The 23,578-nt window shown below is 44.8% G+C and overlaps 2 protein-coding genes across 2 annotated transcripts; both read left to right on the top strand.

Moving 5' to 3' along the window:
• Positions 1-9,375: 9,375 nt before the first annotated feature.
• LOC310997258 (olfactory receptor 52E8-like) lies at positions 9,376-10,326 on the top strand (the record flags this gene model as incomplete). The annotated part of the gene is made up of 1 exon (XM_083986934.1): positions 9,376-10,326. One exon carries the CDS (start codon positions 9,376-9,378, stop codon positions 10,324-10,326), a length of 951 nt encoding a protein of 316 aa, XP_083843060.1.
• An 11,458-nt stretch (positions 10,327-21,784) lies between these two features.
• LOC310997257 (olfactory receptor 1500-like) lies at positions 21,785-22,735 on the top strand (the record flags this gene model as incomplete). The annotated part of the gene is made up of 1 exon (XM_083986933.1): positions 21,785-22,735. The coding sequence occupies one exon, from the start codon at positions 21,785-21,787 to the stop codon at positions 22,733-22,735; it is 951 nt and encodes a 316-aa protein (XP_083843059.1).
• Between the last annotated feature and the right edge of the window lie 843 nt (positions 22,736-23,578).

The following is a 23,578-nucleotide window of genomic DNA, read 5'->3' as shown; positions in this document are numbered from 1 at the left end:
CCAGGTATGAGCAGCAGAAAAACTGAATGCAGTTCTAACGAAAGCTGAATCTGTCCGAGGAACCTGGAGTGTTAGATAATCATTTGAGCGAGTTGGATACATTTGAGATGGCCAAATTACTAAGATATGTTGGTGTGAAGCCAGTTAAGGCTTTATAGATAAAGTCTTAACTTAGTAATCTTTAGTAAGATCTTTAGTAAGATTAATCTTACTAAATGCGATACAACCACAATAAATATTATTAGGTACACCTGTGTTTATCCTGCAATGACATGTCAAAATGGCTGTTGTGAAAAGGGTCTATTGTTCTGATTAATGTCTTTTATCAAATTGCCGTAAAAAAAAACCTTGTCAAAACCATTGTTTGGCTGTTTGCCCTCATTTCCCTCCTTGACTAGAGTGTGTAATGCCAATTACATTTTGAATTTGAATGTCTTTATTGTCATTGCACAAGTGAAACGGAATTGGGTGCAGTCCTTAAAGTGCAAGTTAGGAGAAATAAATAAATAAATAAAACATCTATAATAAATAAATAAAATCAATTAAAAACACATACAGGAAACAACAACATGTATTCACATTCTGCATGTTTACATGATGGCCGTGTATGGCTCTGGCATAAAAACTGTTCTTGAGCCTGTTTGTGCGGGTTTTTAATGCCCTGTAACGTCTGCCTGATGGCAGAAGCTCAAACAGTGAGTGTCCGGGATGAGATGGGTCATTAACAATTTTCTTGGCTTTTGTGAGATACCGGGGGCCTCATTTATCAAACAGGGTGTAAAAGTGCTACTAAATTTTGACTACGACGAAAAGCCAGAAATGTCGTACACCCAAAATATTTACACCCTTTTCAGATCTATCAAACTGTGCGTACGCACAACTGCCGGCAATTTCCATTGATAAATCACACCGGACCCAAGAAAAGTGCGGATGTGAACACACCTCATATCCCACCCGCTAAACAGCCCAACACAACCATATATGGTCAATGCAAATCAGCGCACGTGCATATTAAGTAGCCATGTGCACTCGTGTGGAATGACGTCAGTGGAAGACGGTGAAGACAACGGACGGACGGAGAGCGGAGAAAGAAGCGAAATTTCTCTGGAAGCGAGATACACGGTAACACGGCAATATCAGTCAGAAAAATCATCTTGCATTGAAAGGCTACAATAAAAACAAAGAACTCCCAAATCTAAATGAAACAGAGCAGAAAGAATAATAATTTTAGATTATGTCACAAATAATTTAAAGCAGGTTTTCCACTACCAGTTACTATTAGGCTACTTTGAAACATTCTAAAACATTGAAGTCCACCAGTCTGTGACTTTTCCTAAAATGATGTTGGGCAGCACCCCCTTTTGTTAAATACAATAAATAGCCTATTATTCACACAAAAAATATCTATCATGTTTTCTCATTTTTACTTGTAACCACCACCTTCGTTCATTGGACAACCAGATAATTCACCGATTTGCGGCGACATTATTGGGCTTGCTGCGCTGTGTGTGTGTCCAGTCTGGCTACTTCACACACGCAGTCGCAGAAATTATTTTCCAGACTGGACAGACTGGTTGTGGAAGAGGTGTAGCCTACATGCAGGGGAAAAATATCAATATGATATCAAAAGAAAACAAAATTCGTTTTAAAAAGCCAGTATTTAGGAGCAAAACTAGTGTAAATGCCATAGACTGTATGGTAAATGCACAGGGGAAAAATCAGAGTCGCTGTGCTTTTCATGTAAAGTGCCGACGTCAGCACGTGTGCGGGGGGGGTCATCATCACCACCACTACTTTAAACACTATGCGCTCCTCTCTCCCTCGCACACTGCAATTCTCCGACTCATCAGTGGCGTCGCCAATTCCTGTTCTTCAAAAAGCGTGTAAATCACGGTACGCCATGGTCAGACTGGTCCTACATTTCGGCACATTCTCCCGACAGGTTTTGGTTTGATAGATCCCAAATTAGGCGGAGAAAAGTGCGTACGCACAAAACGGGGGAAAGAGCGTGTAAAAAAACGGGTATCCACAATGATAAATGAGGCCCCGGGTGTTGTACAGTTCCTCCAGAGAGGGGAGTGGGCATCCTATGATCTTTTGGGCTGTGGAGGCAACCCTCTGGAGTTCTTTCCTGTTCGCCACTGTGCAGCTGGAGAACCACATGCAGATGCAGTATGTGAGGATGCTCTCTTTGGAGCAACAGTAGAATGACACCAGCAGTTTTTGTGTGAGATGGAGTGTTAACATCACCACCATCCTCAAGAAAGCACAGCAGAGACTGCACTTTCTGAGAGTACTCAGGAACAACCATGTCAGGTCGTCCTTTATCTCCACGCCCAGGAACCGGAAGCTTGCGACCCTCTCCACACAATCCCCACTAATGGACCGAGGCAGGATGGCGGTTTTATTCCTCCTTAAGTCTATGATCAGCTCCTTTGTTTTTCATCCCTGTAGCCGGACTCATCCCCCCCAGATATGAGCCCCACCACAGTAGTGTCATCTGCGAATTTGACAATGTTGTTACTGGGGTGGGCAGGAACACAGTCGTGGGTGAGCACACAGCTCTGAGGGGAGCCAGTGCTGAGACTGAGTGTTGAGGAGATGTGGGGGCCTACTCTCACCCTCTGGGGGTGATCTGTTAGGAAGTTCTTTATCCAGCAGCAGGTGGAGTGTGGTATTCCCAGGTCTGGCAGTTTCATTACCAGTCTGTTCGGGAGGATGGTGTTGCACGGAATAAGTGTAGGTGATAAGTTACAGATGGACATGATGTCCAGAGAGGGAAATGGAAGCTGGTATGTGGCATGATGAGATTTATAGCAGTTCCAGCCTGTGAAGTAGGCCGAGAGTGTTCTTGGGGCCAGGCTGTCGAGGATGGCTTCTTGTGAGGCTCTGGAGATGCTGTCTAGCTGAGGGGTTAGTTGTATATTGTGGCTGAAAACGGTGGGACTGGAGTACGATGAAGATCTGATTCTGGAGCCAAGCGTCTGAATTTCTGGAAGGAAAAACGGGACAATGAATCAGCAATGCTGTTCTGGTAACCAGGGATGTGGGCTGCTTTAAGGATGAACTGGTGACGAGCTGAGACTAGTGTCAGTCTGCGCAGGAACTGCATGATGGCGGATGGGATCGGCCTTTGTTGATGATTTCTACGACTGCTGTGTTGTCTGAGTGGATGACGATGCATTTCCGGGACCATTCTGGGTGAATGGGCAACACCTTGATAAGCCAAGCACCGTGGCCTGCCAGACGGATGAGGGTAATGGCGTGGTTGATGGTTGCATATTGCATGGATAAGTCCAGGCTAGGAATGACGCTGCTGATACTTGGAGTGAGGGAATCATGTGGGGAGGACAGATCTATGATCAGTCTCTTTTTCTGGTGGCGACTCCTATTGGGTTGATACGGAAGACTGGGAAAGGAGGACTGTTGAATGGGCCTATCATAAAGCCTTCTTTAACCTTTCAGCCAAGAAGATGTTAACAGTGTCGGGTTCAGTGATAGCAGATTGGAGGTTGTGGCAGGCCGAACAGAAAACGCAAAAGTGGCGTCGCGTCTTCACTTTTTATCCCGCATTTAGGGGTGGAAATCTGCGTGCATACGGTGACGCAATGCTGTCCTCCGTGCCCTCCACAGGTCATAGCAATCGGAGCAGAGGTTTTATGTTTTCACCCTTTACACAGAGACGCACGGAGAAGATTTCCACTCTGGAGGGTGGTTTCACTTTTTTATGTTGTCAAGCCCAGAAAACGGCGTCACCGTCTAAACGAAAGGCACATAAGATGAAATATTTTGCCGTCGTGTAAACGGGGCCTGCTGTTGCTGCTGTTTGTGTGTGTGTGTGTGGTGAGCTGAACAGAGTGGTTTCAGGTGTGCCGAGACGGAGCAGAGTCCCATCACTCTCGCTGCCAGATCGTATCCACTGTTCAGTCGCTCGACTCTAGCTTATAGACCAAGACTTGAGATAAGAGATACATTTTAACTCTGTTCCTCAGTTCCAGCACCCGCCCGCCGCCCCGCTCTGCTCCACCAGTCTCCGCCTGGTAACACCCCAGCCTGCTCCTTTTTCAGCCTGCCCCCCTCCACGGACGCCCTGGACCTGGACCTTCACCCTCACTCCCCCTCTGAGCCTGGCCTGCTCCCTCCTTAGCCTGCCCCCTCCAAAGACGCCCCTCAGTGAGTGTATTTGGCGTTTGATGGGTTAGTAGCTAACTTCTTGTCCACTGTTGGATCAAACTTAGCAATGATATGCAGCAGCTCACAAAAGTTTCCCAAGTTGTGTGACTCCTCACCCTCTCTATGGCCTCGCTGTGCGATCCCCTGGCAGGCTGTGAAGCGCAGGCTCTCTACCACAGCTTTCATGTATTTTCTGTTCTCCATAACGAACGCAGAATGTCCCTTATCAAGCATGTTTGCTATTTTAGATCCGCTTGTCTCTTTTTGCTGGAACTCACTCCATCCTTCCATACCATACTTTCATGATGGCTCTTCAGAGATGCTGATGCTTTCCGCCAGTTGTTAAATCCGTTGCTGGTAAATGCTGGCTCTAAATGAAATCTGTGCCCTCTTTTCAGAAAATGCCTACACACAAAACAAAATGCTGCATCTTTGGCCACGCTGTATTTCAGCCATGAATACTGATCCATCCAACTTTTGTCAAAAGTTCTCTGCTGATTTGCAAATTGCCATGTGGGGTATTTCAGAATGACTGGCTGTCTTGGGCCCTCTTGAGGATGGTTGTTAAAATCACCCGCAGCACAAACCTAAATGTTAGCATTCTCGATGGTAACCGCCACCAGCGATTCTCCTTCGTCTTCATCCTCCGGATTTTCTTGTTCCTGGGGCTCTGTGACAACGAGTGGTGTGGCTACACCTTCACAGTCTTGAATGGGAGTTTGTTGTCATGTATCAATGACAATGTACTGTTGCAGTCGGCAGCAAAAGACAGACGCAGTGTTTGGAGTTAACAAATAGACTAAAGTAGTTGAATTCACGTGTTCAAGGTTAACTTTCACCTCCGGGGAGGGTTAACAATGGTAGAGTGGATTGAGCAGTGACTTTCACCTGGAAAAAAGCAGAGGAAAAGACAACATGCAGAGCTAACGTCCAGAGAGGTGGGACTATTTTTTCCACAGTGGGGCTATTTTATTAGATAATAATTTCTGGTTGAATAAAAACTACATGACATTGATTGTGTGTTCCTCTTTCATATTGCCAAATTGGCAAACCACTTGTAACCCTTATTACGATGTTATAACAGAGCACAGGTAAGTAATAGTCAATGCTAAGAGATGGACCAGTAATAGAAGACTATAAGCTAGTGAGAGCCCTTGTTGTTGAGTAATCAAAAGACACAGGCAATGGTTTGAGTTTTTTGTGTGGCCACTTGTATTTTCATTGTGTTCTTGGTTAATAATAACAACAGTTTGTTGCAAGGCATTGAATGAAAAATAAGTGTGTCAGTGTATCAGTGTATGTTTGTTCTGTCCTACCACACAGTCCATGAGGAAGGGGGAATGAAGGAATCCTTCTCCACTCTCAGAGTTCAGTATCAGTAGTTTCGATGCGGCTCGCCACCCAGCTCACGCTGGGAATCTACGGATCTGGGATCTGGAAACAATCTCTGGATCTCTGGAAACTTCACACGAACCAGCTGAAGCTCTCCACTGGACGGTGGGATGTGGCTGGGATGTCATCTAATGATGTCACAGGAAAAAAAAAACCTGACCTACGAAGAGGTCAAAGGAGATCCACATAGCATGTTGATTATCAAGTAATACTACTTCACTTCAGTTCAAATATTAATCTACAGTTGTGAAACTATAAATACATTGAAAGTGCATTTTATAATTATATTCAAGTACTGTAACTACCTTAACTGTTTAAAGATCTGAAACAGTCATTAGTAACACAGAAAATATCATTTTACAAAAACAAAAAAATATTGCATAGTACCCCTTTAATTTTTGTAGAAAACTGCATTAAATTCAGAGAAACTCATGGTAATTTAGAGGCATTAAGGCCTACTGTGCTTATATGTCTCCCCTTGCACCGGTAACAGTGAGAAACTGCACCAAACATTCACCTCTGCATTTACCACAAGCACACACACACATCAATAGTCTCACCATCGTCTTATTTTTTCAACATATGTAGTGAACGACAGTTTAGAAAAATATTCCTAAGTAAACAACTATAGAACACAATAAAACAATAATTTGCATATGACACCAAATGAGCCAAGTGGCTATACACAAGTCAATGGGCCATTAGCATCACAACACACAGTCTATGGTGGCTATAGCACCGTTAGCACCGTTAGCTTTTTTCATGGCTATCTGCGCAGATTAACGCGACTTTTAGCTGCTTTACACACAACCAACAGGTTACACATGAATATAAGATACATTCCAAGTAACCGAACAGATTAAGGGGTATTTTCACTCACCGAGTGATCAAGCTACAAGCACCGTTTCAGCATTTACCCTCGCCAGGTCGGCGGAAATCATCTGGTCTCACGGAGCTCTACAAAGTTTAAATGTCAGTATACTGGTCAACCAGTGCTTAAAGCAGATATCAGTGGAATGTTTTTGTTAATATAAGTCCTAAATAGTCCTATTTTCCGTCAGCAATCACTTACATGAAGTATTTCAGCCTAAACACGAGTCTCTCCGTCACTCTGCTCTGCTGTAACCCGAGGAGAAAATTTTCCTTGTGGGATACAAGTGTTATCCAATGAGGAGAGAGAACGGCATGAAGGGCTGTGTGTGCAGCCAAGGGATGCGCGTGAATGTGGTGACGTAGCACGAGGACCAATTGATGCCTGACAAGGGCGGGGGCTGCTAACTCATGGTGCGTTCAAAGAAACTCGTACTTTGTGTTTTTCCTTCCTGTGAAGTCATACCAGTTCGATCTGGTACGAGTTCACGGGTCGGAAGTTACGAGTGGCCGTTATAGGGAACTTTCACAGACAACAGGATGGTAAAAACACGAGCTACGGGTTACCTGGAACGCTACCAAGTCGTAGTTGTGACTTGAAGCTGTAACTTACGGTTTCAAAAGCCTGCCTTGAACGCAGCATTAGCCGAAACGGCCGTGAAGCTGATATCTGCTTTAACTTCATCAAGAATTACTACAACTCAGTTTGGAACATTATTTTCATGTCTTACCGTCTTACCCCGTGGATGGCAACAGGTTTACTCTCGGTTTGGATCAGATAGCACATGAGGCAGCAGAGGTAAACATGACCGCAGAACCGGAAGAGAAGAACGGACGTGACCATATGGGGTTGATCACCTGGGCTCATGGGGGTTCAGTGATTGGCTCGTTCTACGTAGCCCTCTGCAGCAACTCTTTTTTTTTCCTTTTTTCTCTCCATTTCTCCTTTTCTCCATTTTAACCACTTTTAACCCAGTTTTTAACAGTTGTTGGTGCATATAAATCAATTTCAATGAATTATCAACTCATTTCGAAATAAAATGAACTATTTATGAATCATCTATTTATTCAAAAATAAAATAAACTGTTTTTAGAATTTTTAATGACTTTTTTCAATAAATTGTTTCTTTCACAAATAAAAGGAATTATTTTAAAGGAATAGTTTCAACAAAATAATGTCACTTTATAGCCTGGGCTACACACTCTAAGGGGGTTTTCGTTGCTTAGCCGTGGTATAATGAGCATATACCACGGCCTGTCGTGATATATTGCTTAAATATTATTTAGTTCACATTTTTAAACAACATGAAAAATATTATTCAAACATGAAATTAAAATATAAACATAAAACATTTCTTGGGGGTGCTGGGTGGGTGCTAAGGCCTTTATAGGGGGAGCTACAGCACCACCTCCCTGGCGCCGACACTGGGTTAGAGAGAGAAGTATATATATATGTATATGTGTGTGTATATATGGTTTGTTTTTTTAGTAAAGCAATCGTTACTTTTCCTGGTAATTAATTACTTTTATCATGTAGTAACTCCGTCAGTAACTCAGTTACTTTTTGGGGAGAGTAACTAGAAAATATAACTAATTACTTTTTTAAAGTAACATGCCCGACACTGGCAATAGCACAAGTCATAAAGCAATAGTTTGATCAACACAAACATTTTCCACACATATACAAAATTGACCACATTCTCAACTTCACCCACACTCTTACACCTCTGGTTCGTTTTAAACATTGTATCAGAAGCATAACAACACAAAATTATGATATATTCATGAAATGAGTGAGTAATTAGCCGTGGTCGACAGCCGCCAGCTATGCTAAATGCTAATGATTACTACTCACTGGAGTTTTCTCTCGACAAAAACACAATAACACGGTGATGTCCGGCAACCCAAAAACCTCCTCACAGGTGCGGATACCTTCCGGAATCAATAACTCAAAACAAAATAGCTTTGATCACTTTTTATCTAGTTATTAACATTAACGTGCTCTCTTTGCTGTGGTGTGTCTGCCCTCATCGGCATCGGTGCAGGAAGAAAGAATGAGCAGGGAAAAACAAACGAACTAAGAGCGTGAGTGGCACTTGAGTGTGATGAATACACACCCTGCTGGTGAAAATAAGGAACTACAACGAACTACAAACTCATTCAGACTGTATAGCTCAACATGATTAAACTAGAAATATTGGGGATTACACTGTGTGTGTAACTAATGGGCTCTGTGATCTCCAGTACCGTGACAGGGGATATGGAGAGGATGGTTGGTGCTGAGTCAGTGGTTACCAAGTAACAGCTAACCTGTCAGCGTGTGACGCTGCAGCTCATGGCCACCAAATAAAAGTGCGAGCTGTTGGCTGATGTCTAGGGTGGAGGGTGATAGAGGGTTGCACAAGGTTATTCTGGCCAATACACACACACACCACTGGAAAATGGAAAATGTGTTTCAGTTAATGTGTCATTGTTCTGTGTAACTACTGTATACTTTATTTTATTTATTTTCTCCTAACCCGATCATTTCACACGGTACTCAGGTTAATGTCTGCTCCCATTAAATCAAATCGTTGATTTTTATCATGTGGAGTCCTATGTAAACTTCTGCTCTCACTCATTTTCATCCGAGTGTTACTTAACTTGTCTCTTTTATTTGACTCTGAGGCCTAAACTTAGTGCATGTGTGGAGTTGAGCTCTTATCTTACAGGAGCATAAGCCTGTATTTCACCATTATGTAAATAACTGGGGTCTTACAGTTTGAAAGGAACTATATTGAATTTATTGTCTCGTAGGTCCGGCACACCTGGTGGATGCATCTCTAACCCTAACCCTAACCATAACCCTTGTCTTTGTACATGTATTTTTTTCACTGTCTCACAGATGTTTGCAGCTGAATCTTTTCCTAATCTATTGCATGTATGCAGTTGTACACAGATATGGGAAACCAGACTATCAGAGATGACATGCTGCTCATAGAGGGGTTAAAGGTCTCTTCCCAGTTCTTCTTTCCCACCTTCATCCTCATCTTCCTCATTTACACCTTTGCGATAACATCCAATGTCTGCCTGGTGGTCCTGATCCTCAGCAACAGGAGCCTCCACCAGCCAATGTACCTGCTGCTCTGCAACCTGAGTATAAATGATTTGATCGGAGCCACAGTAATTATCCCTAGTTTGCTAGGAGATCTGTTACTTTCTACCCACTCGGAACATTGGTACATCCACTACATCAGCTGTGTGACTCAGGCCTTCTTGAGTCACATGTATGTAGGTGCTTCCCACACTGTACTGATGATCATGGCATTTGACCGCTACGTGGCCATCTGCAGTCCACTGCGTTACAACATCATCATGACCAGAAGGATGGTGGTGAACCTCTCGCTTGCTGCCTGGGGAACCATCCTGGTGCTGGTGTCGATCCTGTTGGGCCTCACTATCCGCCTGTCCCGCTGCAGGTCGGTCATAACCAACCCGTTCTGTGACAATGCCTCGTTGTTCAAGCTCTCCTGTGAGAGCCTCCTCATCAACCAGATCTACGGCCTCGGCTACACCGTGATGCTGCTGGGCTCCTCCATAGGCAGTGTCACGCTCACCTACCTGAAGATTGCTGCTGTGTGTCTGGGCAGTAAAAACAAGGTGCTGAATAGGAAAGCGCTGCAGACCTGTGCCACACACCTGGCTGTGTATGTCCTACTGCTGGGTTCGGGTTTTATTGTTATTATCCTGCACCGTTTCCCTGAGCTTGCGAACCAAAGAAAGATGGTGACCATTCAGTGCGTTGTGGTTCTTCCAGCTCTGAATGCTGTGATCTATGGGCTACAGATCAAAGAGATCAAGCAGAGAATTGTTGCCTTGTTCCACTGGAGCAAAGCAATTCAACAGAAATGAAGCAATTCACAATTCAAATCTATAATCATTTGCACTGTAGAGACAATGTCACAAAGATCTGTCAAATTGTAAATATTGATGTTGGTCAGTATAACAGGCTTTTTTCAGTGGTCATAAAAGGTTATCAATCAATTTTTTTGCTTTCTGTGTATTTTTTGTGTTGAAAGCCATCATCATGAAGCAGAACTTTGTCCTTCAAGTGTTCAAATATTTGTGAGGAGACTCATCAGATTCTTGATTATGGTTACATGCTGTCATTCCGACATCCCACCACTCGGACATCCCACCATTTAGACATACCACAATTCTGACATTCTGACATGCCATTCTCCCACCTTTCCAACAAGACTTTCAATATAAGGAAATATGCGTTACTCAACAAGTGACTCCCTCCTACTTATCTGGACTCTCTCTACCTATCTGGCCTGTCTGGCCTCTATCTGGTCTTTTTACTAAACTTAACCAACTCATTGCTTAAGCCCAACCAGTGCAAAATCTTTTGAAAAAAAAAAAAAAAACGCTATTAAAGGAATTGCACAATGTTTAAAAAAAGAAAAAAATACTGTCATTCCGACCATAGGAGGCGAGAATGGTCGGAATGATGGGAAATTTGATAGAAAATTAAGTGTTGCCATTTAGACACTTAGCGGTCTATGTGAGACTGGTGGGATGTCTAAATGGTGGTTGCCCATTGATTATAGTCCAGTAATCGTCTTTGCTTTGTGATTGCTTCAATGACATTAGGTTTGTGTAACTCAGAGCAGGAATTGCTGATATTTTTTAAATAATCTTTCCTTATGTTTCATCCTCCTCTGTCACCACACATAAAGCTCAACTGCGTTTCTCAGACACCTTGTGTGTGTTTTTTTGTTTTGTTTTGTTTTGTTTTGTTTTGCACCTGTGACTATAGAGGAGGCTTCAAGACTGAATATCTCTGTATTTTTTACAGTTTTATTCTTCTGATGATTCATTTTCTGAGGGGGAAGGAATGGGCAACTTAGAAAAAATGATTACTGACATTAGGCTATCAAGATAGAGATGAAAATACGGAAGAAGTGGTGGAACAGGAAAGTTGTGGACTTCAGTTAAGTTAGTTTTAAGTTGGATATTCGACAGACATTCGCAACATATAATTTTTTATATGTAAATCTCAGCATTTTAGCTCAATAGCTTCCAGGTCATGTGATCAAATGACTCAAAGTCAGTGTGGGATCATAGTACTACACTGGCTGCATGAGATACACCTCTTGTTTTTACATTTGACATCTGTTCATTATTTTTAGGCTATATGTAGATACTAGCATTTTAGCTCAATAGCTTCTCAGTAGCTTTAAACACAGTATCTCTGCTTTAAATATCCCACATTTTTATTTCGAAAACAGGAAGTTGGCACATGCTGTAGCCTTCCTCTCTGTGTGTTTACTGTAAAGTCTGCAATATGGGTGCTCTTGAAATATTGGAGTGGCTTGCGAATGTCTGTCAAATATCCAACTTAAAACTAACTTCACTGAAGTAAAATGTGGTCTTAAAGAAGAAGCCCATGGTGAAGCAGAGGAAACGGCCTTTGAAAGGCTGGTCCAGGTCTAAACATTTAGAAAACTGAGTTTTGTTTTTGCTCCCCAGCCACAGCTCCCCACTAGACCAGTCTCATACACTCCAGCCATTCTTGCCATTACAATGATAGGAAACTCTGTTAGGATTTGCTTTGCCTGTGTTTGTTTCTTGTTTGTCAGTTGCGTGTGTTCCCTCCCTGCTGGTCCCAGGCTGGGCGGGGCTGACCTACTTCCGGCTCCCGTTGCCACCTCCACTCACCTGCAGCTCGTTCAGTAATCAGCAATCCTCAAGAGGCTGGCTCAAGCACCCACTCCTTGCCTTGTTCATGACCATCCGTGGTAACACCTTGGCTCGTGAAACTTTGTTCTTCCTCTCCGCCATTTTCTTTATACTTTCAGCATTCACACTATTGTTCTTCTGTTCGGCCATTTTCTTTATTCCCTTTTTATATTCTTACTACTTTCCGCCTTTTTACGGTCTTCTTCTAATCCTTCATACTTTGTGCTATTTCAACAATTCTCACATCAAAATGTTCAGCCTTTTCGGGACACGATTGCTATGACTTTTCTCTTTTCAAATATTCATACTTTTTGCAATATTCAACTATTTCTGATTTTTTTTGGCCCATAGAGAATGCATTGGAACAGTCTTCAAACTCTTCAAATCTTCTTACTTCTTTCAACCTCTAAAGCTTCACCATACTTTCTGCTAGAGACTTCATTCAAATTCTAATCTGTAGACAAACCTTTTAAGTGTTCCTCTATGACTCAGCTTATTGATATCTTCAACAGTTTCTGATATTTGGCAGTTTTAAAATCATTCAGTTTTTTGACAAAATCCAGCTTTATAATGGTTGTGTATTGCGTCTAACGAGCAGGACTGAGAGACACCAAAAAAAAAACATTCTAGAATTTTTCTGGCTAAACTGTCAGCACAGCCACAAATTAAACTCTAGACACATGATTTTCTCCACAGTTTGTAGCCACACTTGTCATGTCTCATATGATGTGCTCAAAACAGCAGACAGACTTACAGAATTGTCTCAGTGAACCTCTTTGTGTAGCAAGACCCACTCCAGTGGCTCATTGACTTCAATACAAAAGTAGGAGCTGATTTTTTGAGAAAAGGAGAAAGGACCCCCTTTTCTAACTAGCCAGGTTGAGAAAAGTATTTGCCCTACAAACATTTATTGCACATCAGAACGCTCAGGAAGGACTTTTGAACCAGTCAGTCTCTACCACATTCTGATAAGAGGTACGGTTCTCTTTTTTTGGCTGTTGTTAGGAGAGCTGCGCCAAGCTCAAATCTGACTGTTCTGCTCCTGTGTTGTGCAGTTGGCCATCAAGTCTGTCACACGCGCACACACACACACACACACACACACACACACACACACACACACACACACACACACACACACACACACACACACACACACACACACACACACACACACACACACACACACACACACACACAGGTTTTCAACTCACATGCATCAGCCCCTCAATGATTTCAGACTTTTGAGGGCAATTTGTAAACATCTCCAACAATTTATCTTTTTCTCATGAATTTCAGTTTGTTCTCCTAATGCAGATGTCAGGATTTTGAGCTTCTCCATGACCTGACGTTTAGCTTTTCCACCTCTATAAATAGTACAATTACAGTTGGTGCATGGTGCTTGTTAAGATGTTTATAAAAACAACCCCCCCCCCCCCCCCCCCACACACACACACACACAGCTAAATCAGACTGACAAAGGATGCAGCTGTCAAGTCTCTGTATCTATCCATCCATCCATCATCTCTTTCTATCCGTCATCCCCTCTCTGTCTGCCTTTCTTTCTTTCTCTCTTTCTTTATTTCTTTCTATCTACCCCGTTTCTTTGTCTTTTTACTTTTTCTTTCTTTCTTTCCACCCCGTTTCACTTTCTTTCTTTCTTTCTTTCTTTCTTTCTTTCTTTCTTTCTTTCTTTCTTTCTTTCTTTCTACCTTCTTTCTCAGTCTTTTTACTTTTTCTGCCCCACTCTATCTCTATCTATGTACCTCTTTCTATCTGTCACCCCCTCTCTCTCTGTCTCTTTTTTCTCTCTTTTTCTTCTTTCTTTCTTCTACCCCCTTTCTCTGTCTTTCTTTCTTCCTACTCCTCTTTCTTTCTTTCTTTCTTTCTTTCTTTCTTTCTTTCTACCCCTTTCTCTGTCTTTTTACTTCTTTCTTCGTTCAGCAGGAACGTGCTCTGCGGACCCAATCGCCCTCTACTCCCAGCATTTCTCGGCTACCTCTTGTCACCTCTCCTGCTATGGTTACTCCATCAAGCCAGCCAGCACGACAACCCGCTCAACCTGTAGAGGAGGTACCCATGCAACTGGGCCATGCTGGATTAACACCAGAAGAGCGCCTCCGCAGGATCCGGGCGGGTGAGTGCATCTACTGTGGCAAGGCTGGCCATTTCATCTTCAATTGTCCGGTACGCCCAAAAGACAGGGCTCATCAGTGAAGATGGGGGTACTGATGAGCCAGAACCATGAACCTGATCCGTCTCCCAACAAGACCCGACTGCAAGTGCAAGCTTCGTTGTGTTTGGATTGTGGTGTGCTCCCTCTGCTCGCTCTTATTGATTCAGGGGCCGAGGATAACCTTTTGGATCGTGAGGTGGCAGTGCAAGCTGGACTCCAGCTGGTAGAACACAAGGTGCCAATGCTGGCTAAAGTAACACACAAGACATCCCCGGTGACTCTGATACTTTGGGGAAACCACCATGAGACCATCATCTTTAGTCAGGCATGCAAACTTGCCACCTTTCGGCGAAATTCGCCGTTTTGAAATCGAAATGGGTCATTCTTCTGAATCGCGTAGATCCGAGGAGAAAAAATTGGATGGGGGGGGGGGGGGGGGGGGTCTCGGGCCGAGCTGAGCATGTCAACTAGCGAGTGGGACTGTGAACCTCAAAACAACACAAGACCCGGACCACAGATTTATTTGCCGCCACTCTCTTCTCGTGACAACAAATGACTGACAAGAGTGGCGTGTGAGAGAAGCCCCATCACCAATCAGAAGTGAGGAGGGCGAACCCTTCTCTCCCTCTCCCTCCCTCCCCCCGCCTCGTATCTCCCACTCGGTGGAAATTGCGGCAAGGTAATAATTAATATCAACAGTTTCTTCTGAAGCTAAAATGCTAAAATTTGACTGATGATCAGTGTTGGGTTACCTTTTTTCAGTAACTAATAACGTAACGCGTTGCTTTTTTTAAATCAGTAACTCCGTTTCCGTTACCGAACGCTGCGTTACTCCGTTCTTTTCCGTTCCCTCTGGTGAGGTTTTACAACGGCACACAGTTCCCATAACATTTTAGCGATCAATAAAGTTTCATTGAATTGAAAGACAGAGCACAACAAAGCACTCGGTGCCCTCTAGCGTCCTACATGTAATCAAACACGCTCCATGAAGAGGACGAGACAGGTCAGAGCACGGCATGACGGCGAGCTAAGGTAACATTAGCTAACGCAGCATCCGAGTCCGAAGCTGTGTGTCAGTTCAGGCTGCAGCTGGGACACAGCTCCAGAGTCACAGCGAGCACACGCTACACGCAAGCACCCACTCCACCTAAACAGCAGCGGTTAGAGTGCGACACGCTCTGTGTAAACACAGCTGATCGATCGCTCTGTGTAAACACAGCTGATCGATCGATAAAAATTACCGCTTGAGTGAATTTTATTTTATGTTATGATTTGAAGAGGGCCTGTGAGGTCCTTGTGCAGGCCAAAAAGAAAAAAAAATGAACTTTTTTATGATGTTGAACTGTAAATAGTCCTACTGTTGATCCTTATGAAGTTTTTTTTCTATTGTTTACCAATAAATGTTTGTATATGGTAAGTTATTTTGTAGTGTATTTATTAATTCAAAATGCCTCTGGTTGCACTTATAACACAAACTACGAAATTCACTTTTCCGCGCGCGCGCACGTCCGCGTACCCTTGTCACCTTTTTCACCCCTGACCAGTTTGCATGCCTGTTAGTGTGCTGCATTGATTTCCGTGGCCTGAATGATATCACAGTAAAAAACAAATACCACTTGCCCCTGATCAACTCTGCTTTTGAACCACTGCAGGGTGCCACCATCTTTTCCAAACTTGACCTACGCAACGCCTATCACTTGGTACGCATCAAACATGGTGATGAGTGGAAAACCGCTTTCAACACCCCCCTCGGCCATTTTGAATATCTGGTGATGCCTTTTGGGCTCAATAATGCCCCTGCAGTGTTGCAAGCTCTAATTAATGATGCGCTCAGAGACTTTTTAAACCTGTTTGTTAAAGCTGAGAAGTGCGAATTCCATGTTGATTCTGTGTCATTTCTAGGAGTTGTCATCCAGAAGGGGTGTATTAAAGCAGAAGTAAGCGGAATTTTTGTGTTAATATAAGTCTTAAATAGTTATATCTTCCGACGGCAATCACTTACATAGAGTGTTTGGTCTGAAACACGGGACTGTCAGTCACTCTGCTCTGCTGTAAGCTGAGGAGAAAACTTTCCTCGTATCCTACAAGTTTTATCCAATGAGGAGAGAGAACGGCATGAAGGGCTGTGTGTAGGGATGTATACCGTGGACCGGTACTTTTTGGTACCGGTCCATAATAGCGTTGGTACCAGAGTACCGTTAAGATTCTGGACTAACGGTACTCTTATCGGTACTTTTTGAACGTCTCCCTAAGCGTCACGTAATAATGACACTGCCGCCACAGCAGCTTGTCACCCCCCAATTTCCACCGGGTTCGTCAGCGCCACGGAACCGCTACACGGCGGTCACCGCAGCTGATCCCTGCCGCTCAGCACTTGGACCAGGCGAGCCGCGGCAAGTCTCAGCAGCGTCTCTCCGCGCTGCGCTATCAAATCCGACACATGGCCTGACGGTGCGCGTGGAGCGAGACGAGTCTGGCCCGGTCCGTTCGCCTGTGTCGGGTCGTCATGTGTTTGAAGCCTCGCACCGAGACCCAGCAAAGTACTTTAATTCATGTCGGAGGCGGAGGGCTGAGTGTCCAGTAGAGCAGCAGGTCAGTGAGGAGACAGAGGAGGCTCCAGCAGCTTCATGTCTGCTGCTGTGAGGAGCAGAGTGCAGTCAGAGCAACGTGATGATACTCCGCTAAGAAAGTGGAGGAGAAAACTCCGACTGTGGAAACACTGAGCTGCTTGTGTCGTTTATTCTGAGGTAACACGCATATATTGACTGGTCTACGGCGTGAAGAACATGGACTGGCTGCTGTAGATGCAGCGTTACGGTGTGTGTGTGTGTGTGTGTGTGTCTGTGTGTGAGCTGTACACACACACGCACACACGGGGTGCAGCGTCGTAGCATTGACGTGAAACAACAACCTGCAGATCACCTGAGCTGACGTGAACTGTGAGTCAGAGCAATAAGTAAAAAAGCTAACTATTCATCAAGAACCATAGATGGAGATCCTATTTTATCATGATGACAGATTAACTGCAGCTCCTGCAGGTTAACTGTTGACTTGCTCAGGGTTTAAAGGAGGTGTTCTTCTCTGCTGTCAATTTTTTTTATTATGTTGCTGGTGTTACCCCCCAATTTAAGAAAAACAAAACCAAAAAAAAACGGTTGAATCTTTTGACATCTTTATTTTTTACACTAAATTACATGTTGTAGTATCAATAAGAGTATCGATAAGTATCGGTACCGATAAGGAGTATCGGTATGGGTATCGGTATCGATAAAATCCTAACGATATACATCCCTAGCTGTGTGTGCAGCCAAGGGATGCGCGTGAATGTGGTGACGTAGGGACGAGGACCAATAGATCCATGACGAGGGCGGGGGCTGCTAACTCCATCGGCTGACAAGAAGTTATGGTGCGTTCAAGGCAACCCGTAACTCGTGTTTTTCCGACCTGTGAAGTCGTACCAGTTCGATCTGGTACGAGTTCACGGGTCGGAAGTTACGAGTGGCCCTTATAGTGCACTTTCACAGGCAACAGGTCGGAAAAACACGAGTTACGGGTTGCCTGGAACGCTACAAAGTTGTAAGTCGTGACTTGAAGCTGTAACTTACGGTTTCAAAAGCCTGCCTGGAACGCAGCATTAGCCAAAACGACCGGATCGCTTACTTCTGCTTTAAGGCAGATCCAGGCAAGAACCATGCTGTGGAGGACTGGCCAGTTCCGAGAACCAGGAAGGAGCTGCAAAGGTTCTTGGCATTTGCAAACTTCTATCGGCAGTTCATCAAAGACTACAGTAAGGTAGCAGCACCACTTGCCAGACTCACATCGGTAACCCTCCCCTTTTGCTGGTCTCCGGAAGCAGAGCAGGCTTACCTCAAGCTAAAACGCCTCTTTACCTCAGCTCCTATTTTGATCCAGCTTGACCCTAGTAATCAGTTCATTGTTGAAGTCGATGCTTCTGGCACTGGGGAGGGGGCAATATTATCTCAGCGCTTTGGTCCAGACAAACAGTTGCATCCCTGTGCTTTCTTCTCCCGGCGTCTCTCTCCTCCTGAGCGAAATTACGATATCGGAAAACGAAAACTGCTAGCTGTCAAACTAGCATTGGAGGAGTGAAGACATTGGTTGGAGGGGGCTGTTTGGACTGATCATAAAAACCTGGCGTACATTCAGTCAGCTAAAAGACTAAATTCCAGACAAGCTGTTGTTTTTTGGTTGTAACCTATCGTCCCGGCTCTAGGAACACTAAACCAGATGCTCTGTCCCGCCAATACTCCTCTGAGGATACCAGCTCCCCTCCTGACACCATCCTCCCTGCCAGTCAGGTGGTTGCTGCACTCATCTGGAGCATTGAGAAGACTGTCAGGGAGGCCCAACATCAAGAACCAGACCCGGGTAATGGCCCGGTTAATTGTCTGTTTGTTCCCCAGTCAGTGCATTCCCAGGTGCTGCAGTGGGCACACTCCTCAATTTCACCTGCCATCCAGGAGCCAACTGAACCATCTCTTTGCTCAAGCAACGTTTCTGGTGGCCAACTCTGGAAGCTGACACCTGGGAGTATGTAGCCGCCTGTACCACCTGTGCCTGCAGCAAAGCCTTGAGTCAGTCTCCTTCTGGCCTTCTCCAGCCCCTCTCCATTCCTGGACGGCCCTGGTCCCATGTGGCATTGGATTTTGTCACAGGGCTTCATCCTTCTAAGGGTAACACAGTTATTCTCACGATTATTGACTGGTTTTCTAAAGCAGTACATTTTGTTGCTCTTCCTAAATTGCCCACTGCCTTTGAAACCACTGAACTGTTAAGTCATGTCATTCGTCTTCATGGGATACCCGTGGACATCGTCTCGGACCGGGGGCCACAGTTCCCAAGTGTGGAAAGGGTTTTGCAAGGCCCTGGGGACGTCAGTGAGCCTCACTTTGGGTTTTCACCCCCAGTCCAATGGGCAGTGTGAGCGGGCCAATCAGGTCTTGGAGGCCACCCTACGTTGTGTGTCAGCTACAAACCCCACCACCTGGAGCTTCCAACTCCCATGGGTTGAGTATTCTCATAACTATCTCACCTGTTCAGCTACTGGTTTCTCACCCTTTGAAGTGTCACTTGGCTATCAGCCCCCATTGTTCCCAGTACAGAAGGTGGAGCTGGCAGTCCCATCAGTCAAGGAACATATCCTCCATTGTAAGGAGGTGTGGAGACAGACTCTTGCAGCCCTCGAACATTCACAAGCTAACGCTCAGCGGACTGCCAACCGGCAAAGGTCCCCAGCCCCAGAGTACCGTCCAGGTCAGTCAGTTTGGCTTTCTACCAGAAATATCCCTTTACGCACTGAATCCTGGAAGCTCCCTCCATGTTATGTTGGACCTTTCCCTATTGAGAGCATCATCGGTCCATCTGCCATGAAACACACTCTGCCTAAAAATATGAAGATCCACCCCACGTTTCACGTCTCTCAATTGAAACCTGTCGTCACCAGCAACCTCTGCCCTCCTTCCGATCCCCCTCCCCCCCTTCGGCTTGTCTACGATCAAGTGCATTTTCAGGTGCATTTTCTGTCCACCTCCTTGTTGATGTCCATCGGCGAGGGCGCTCCTGGGTACCCTGTTCGTTCATTTTGGATCCCGACATTCTCAGGGCTTTTCACAGGGACCACCCTGACAAGCCTGGTGGGTCGCCTGGAGGCGCCCATTAAAGCTATGGTCTACGATTTGAAAGAGGATGAGAAAAATTTGAAAAAAGCACCCCCCCACACACACACACACCCCTCCCCTCTGAGCTCGTATGGCCCGCCCCTCGGAGCCTCCTCGTGACCCCCCCCTTCCCAGATCAGAGTGGAGCAAGCAACAAGCCTGCTGCCTGCAGAACCCAAACATGGCTTTGAATGCGGAGTAAAATGTTGTGTGCACAGTCACAACTTCCACAATAAAACCAAAGATTACCTGTTCAACATAAACTCAGCACCGCCGCTGCAGCCTGACCGGGGTCTCTCTGCACCGCGGCGCCGCGGAGCTACAGGCCCCGCTTCCTGCTTCTCTCCCCCAGGCACAGCACCCTTGCCCGGTCACCCAGCTCAAAGAGTTGGCAGTGCCACTGTGCACCAGCTTCCGGTAATGAGGCAGTGCCAGTTGCCGTCGTCGCCGTCCCCGGCAACGGGACCGCGGCGACCGCTGGTACAGGCAGCGCCGCCATTAGCAGCTCTGAGCACAGCCTCATGTTACAGGGAGACTCCTCATGCTGGGTGACCGGGCAAGGGTGCTGTGCCTGGGGGAGAGGAGCAGGGGAGATGAGGGGATTGGATGGAGGGTACGATTTAAATGCAGGCCCACGGCTGATAGACTGAATGGATTTTTTTTGCTTCTTTTTGCTATTTATATTGTGTAGATCGGACCACAGGACCATAATCGTCGTATAAACGATGTTAATAATAATTACCAATCCTCCAAATTGTAGACCATAGGTTTGGGGGGGGGGGGGGGGTCAGTAATCAGCAATCAGCAATCCTCAAGAGGCTGGCTCAAGCACCCACTCCTTGCCAGTTCGTCGTTGACCATCCGAGGTAACACCTTGGCTCGTGAAACTTGCACTCCAGCTCCACACCAGCCTGTGTCATTAAAATCTGAGTCTTGCATTGTGGGTCCAGCTTTCTGCCCTTTCCCTAACAAACTCAGAGAGAGAGAGAGAGAGAGAGAGAGAGATCAATAAACAATAGTACAATAAACAGAAAATAGTTGAAAAAATTGTGCCCCCCTGAAAAATCGTAATGCCCCCTTTTAATTTGTTTCTGCAGCTGGGTCTGCGTGACAGGGGATATGGAGAGGATGGATAATCCAGAGTCAATGGTTACCAAGTAACAGCTAACCTGTCAGCGTGTGACGCTGCAGCTCATGGCCACCAAATAAAAGTGTGAGCTGTTGGCTGATGTCTAGGGTGGAGGGTGGTATAGGGTTGTACAAGGTTATTCTGGCCAATACACACACACAGCGTGAAAGTGGAAAATGTGTTTGAGTTAATGTGACTTCGTTCTGTGTAACTATATTTAATTTATATATTCATTCACGATACTCAGGTTAAAGTTTGCTCCCATTATATCAAAAAAATTATTTTTATTATGTGGAAAATTGGATCCTTATGTAAACTTCTGCTCTGACTCATTTTCATCCATGTGTTTCTTGATTTCTCTTGTATTTGACTCTGATGCCTAAACTTAGTGCATGTGTGGAGTGGAACTCTTATCTTACAGGAGCATAAACGTGTATTTCACTGTATGTAAATAACCGGGGTCACTGATACAGTATGTGACAAACTATATTGTATTCATTATAGGTCTGTCACACCTGGTTGATGCATCTCTAACCCTAACTATAACCCTTGTCTTTGTACATGTTTTTTTTTCACTGGCTCACAGATGTTTGCAGCTGAATCTTTTCCTAATCTATTGCATGTATGCAGTTGTACACAGATATGGGAAACCAGACTATCAGAGATGACATGCTGCTCATAGAGGGGTTAAAGGTCTCTTCCCAGTTCTTCTTTCCCACCTTCATCCTCATCCTCCTCATCTACACCTTCGCCATAACATCCAACGTCTGTCTGGTGGTCCTGATCCTCAGCAACAGGAGCCTCCACCAGCCAATGTACCTGCTCCTCTGCAACCTGAATATAAATGATTTGATCGGAGCCACAGTAATTATCCCTAGTTTGCTTGGAAATCTGTTACTTTCTACCCACTCGGAACATTGGTACATCCACTACACCAGCTGTGTGACTCAGGCCTTCTTGGGTCACATGTATGTAGGTGCTTCCTACACTGTACTGATGATCATGGCCTTTGACCGCTACGTGGCCATCTGCAGTCCACTGCGTTACAACACCATCATGACCAAAAGGATGGTGGTGAACCTCTCGCTTGCTGCCTGGGGAAGCATCCTGGTGCTGGTGTCCATCCTGTTGGGCCTCACTATCCGCCTGTCCCGCTGCAGGTCGGTCATAACCAACCCGTTCTGTGACAATGCCTCGTTGTTCAAGCTCTCCTGTGAGAGCCTCCTCATCAACCAGATCTACGGGCTCGGCTACACTGCAGTGCTGCTGGGCTGCTCCATGGGCAGTGTCACGCTCACCTACCTGAAGATCGCTGCCGTGTGTCTGCGCAGTAAAAACAAGGCACTGAACAGGAAAGCACTGCAGACCTGTGCCACACACCTGGCTGTTTATGTCCTACTGCTGGGTTCAGGTTTTATTGCTATTATACTGCACCGTTTCCCTCAGCTTGCGAACCAAAGAAAGATGGTGGCCATTCAGTGCATCGTGGTTCTTCCGGCTCTGAATGCTGCAATCTATGGGCTACAGATCAAAGAGATCAAGCAGAGAATTGTTGCCTTGTTCCACTGCAGCAAAGCAACTCAACAGAAATAAAACCATTCACAATTCAAATCTTTAAACCATTTGCACTGTAGAGACAATGTCAAGATGATCTGTCAGATTGTAAATGTTGATGTCGGTCAGTATAACAGGCTTTTTTCAGTTTGTCCTAAAAGTTTATCAATCAATTTGTTTTTGTTTTCTGAGCATTTTTTGTGTTGAAAGTCATAATCATAAAGCAGAACTTTGTCCTTCAAGTGTTCAAATATTAGTGACAAGACTCATCAGATTCTTGATTATGGTTACATGCTGTCATTCTGACATCCCACCACTCCAACATACCACTATTTAGACATACAACCATTCCGACATACCACTATTCCGATATGCCATCGTCCCCCCACTCCGACAAGGCTTTTAATATAAGGAAATGTTTGTTACTGAACAAGTGACTCCCTCCTACTTATCTGGACTCTCTTTTTCTATCTGGCCTGTCTGGCCTCTATCTGGTCTTTTACTAAACTCATCCAACTCATTTCATCATTGCCTAAACCAAACCAGTGCAAAATATTTTGGGGAAATATTAAAGGATTTGTGAGAAAGGCAGGATGTTTAAAAAAAAAAAAAAAAGAAAAGAAATACAGTCATTCCGACCATAGGAGGCAAGAATGGTCGGAATGATGGTACCTTTGATAGAAAATTAAGTGTTGCCATTTTAGAGGCCTATGTGAGACTGGTGGGATGTTGGAATGGTGGTTGCCCCCCCCCCCCCCCCCCCCCCCCCCCACCCCTTGATTATAGTCCAGTAATTTGTGATTGTTTCAATGACATTAGGTTTGTGTAAGTCAGAGCAGGAATTGCTGATATTTTTGAAATAATGTTTCCTCATGTTTCATC

Source organism: Trachurus trachurus (assembly GCF_905171665.1).
Source record: "Trachurus trachurus genome assembly, chromosome: 14".
NCBI classification, from domain to species: domain Eukaryota; kingdom Metazoa; phylum Chordata; class Actinopteri; order Carangiformes; family Carangidae; genus Trachurus; species Trachurus trachurus.
Note: the sequence above shows the minus strand (reverse complement) of the source record. Positions and strands in the feature narration are given on the sequence as shown.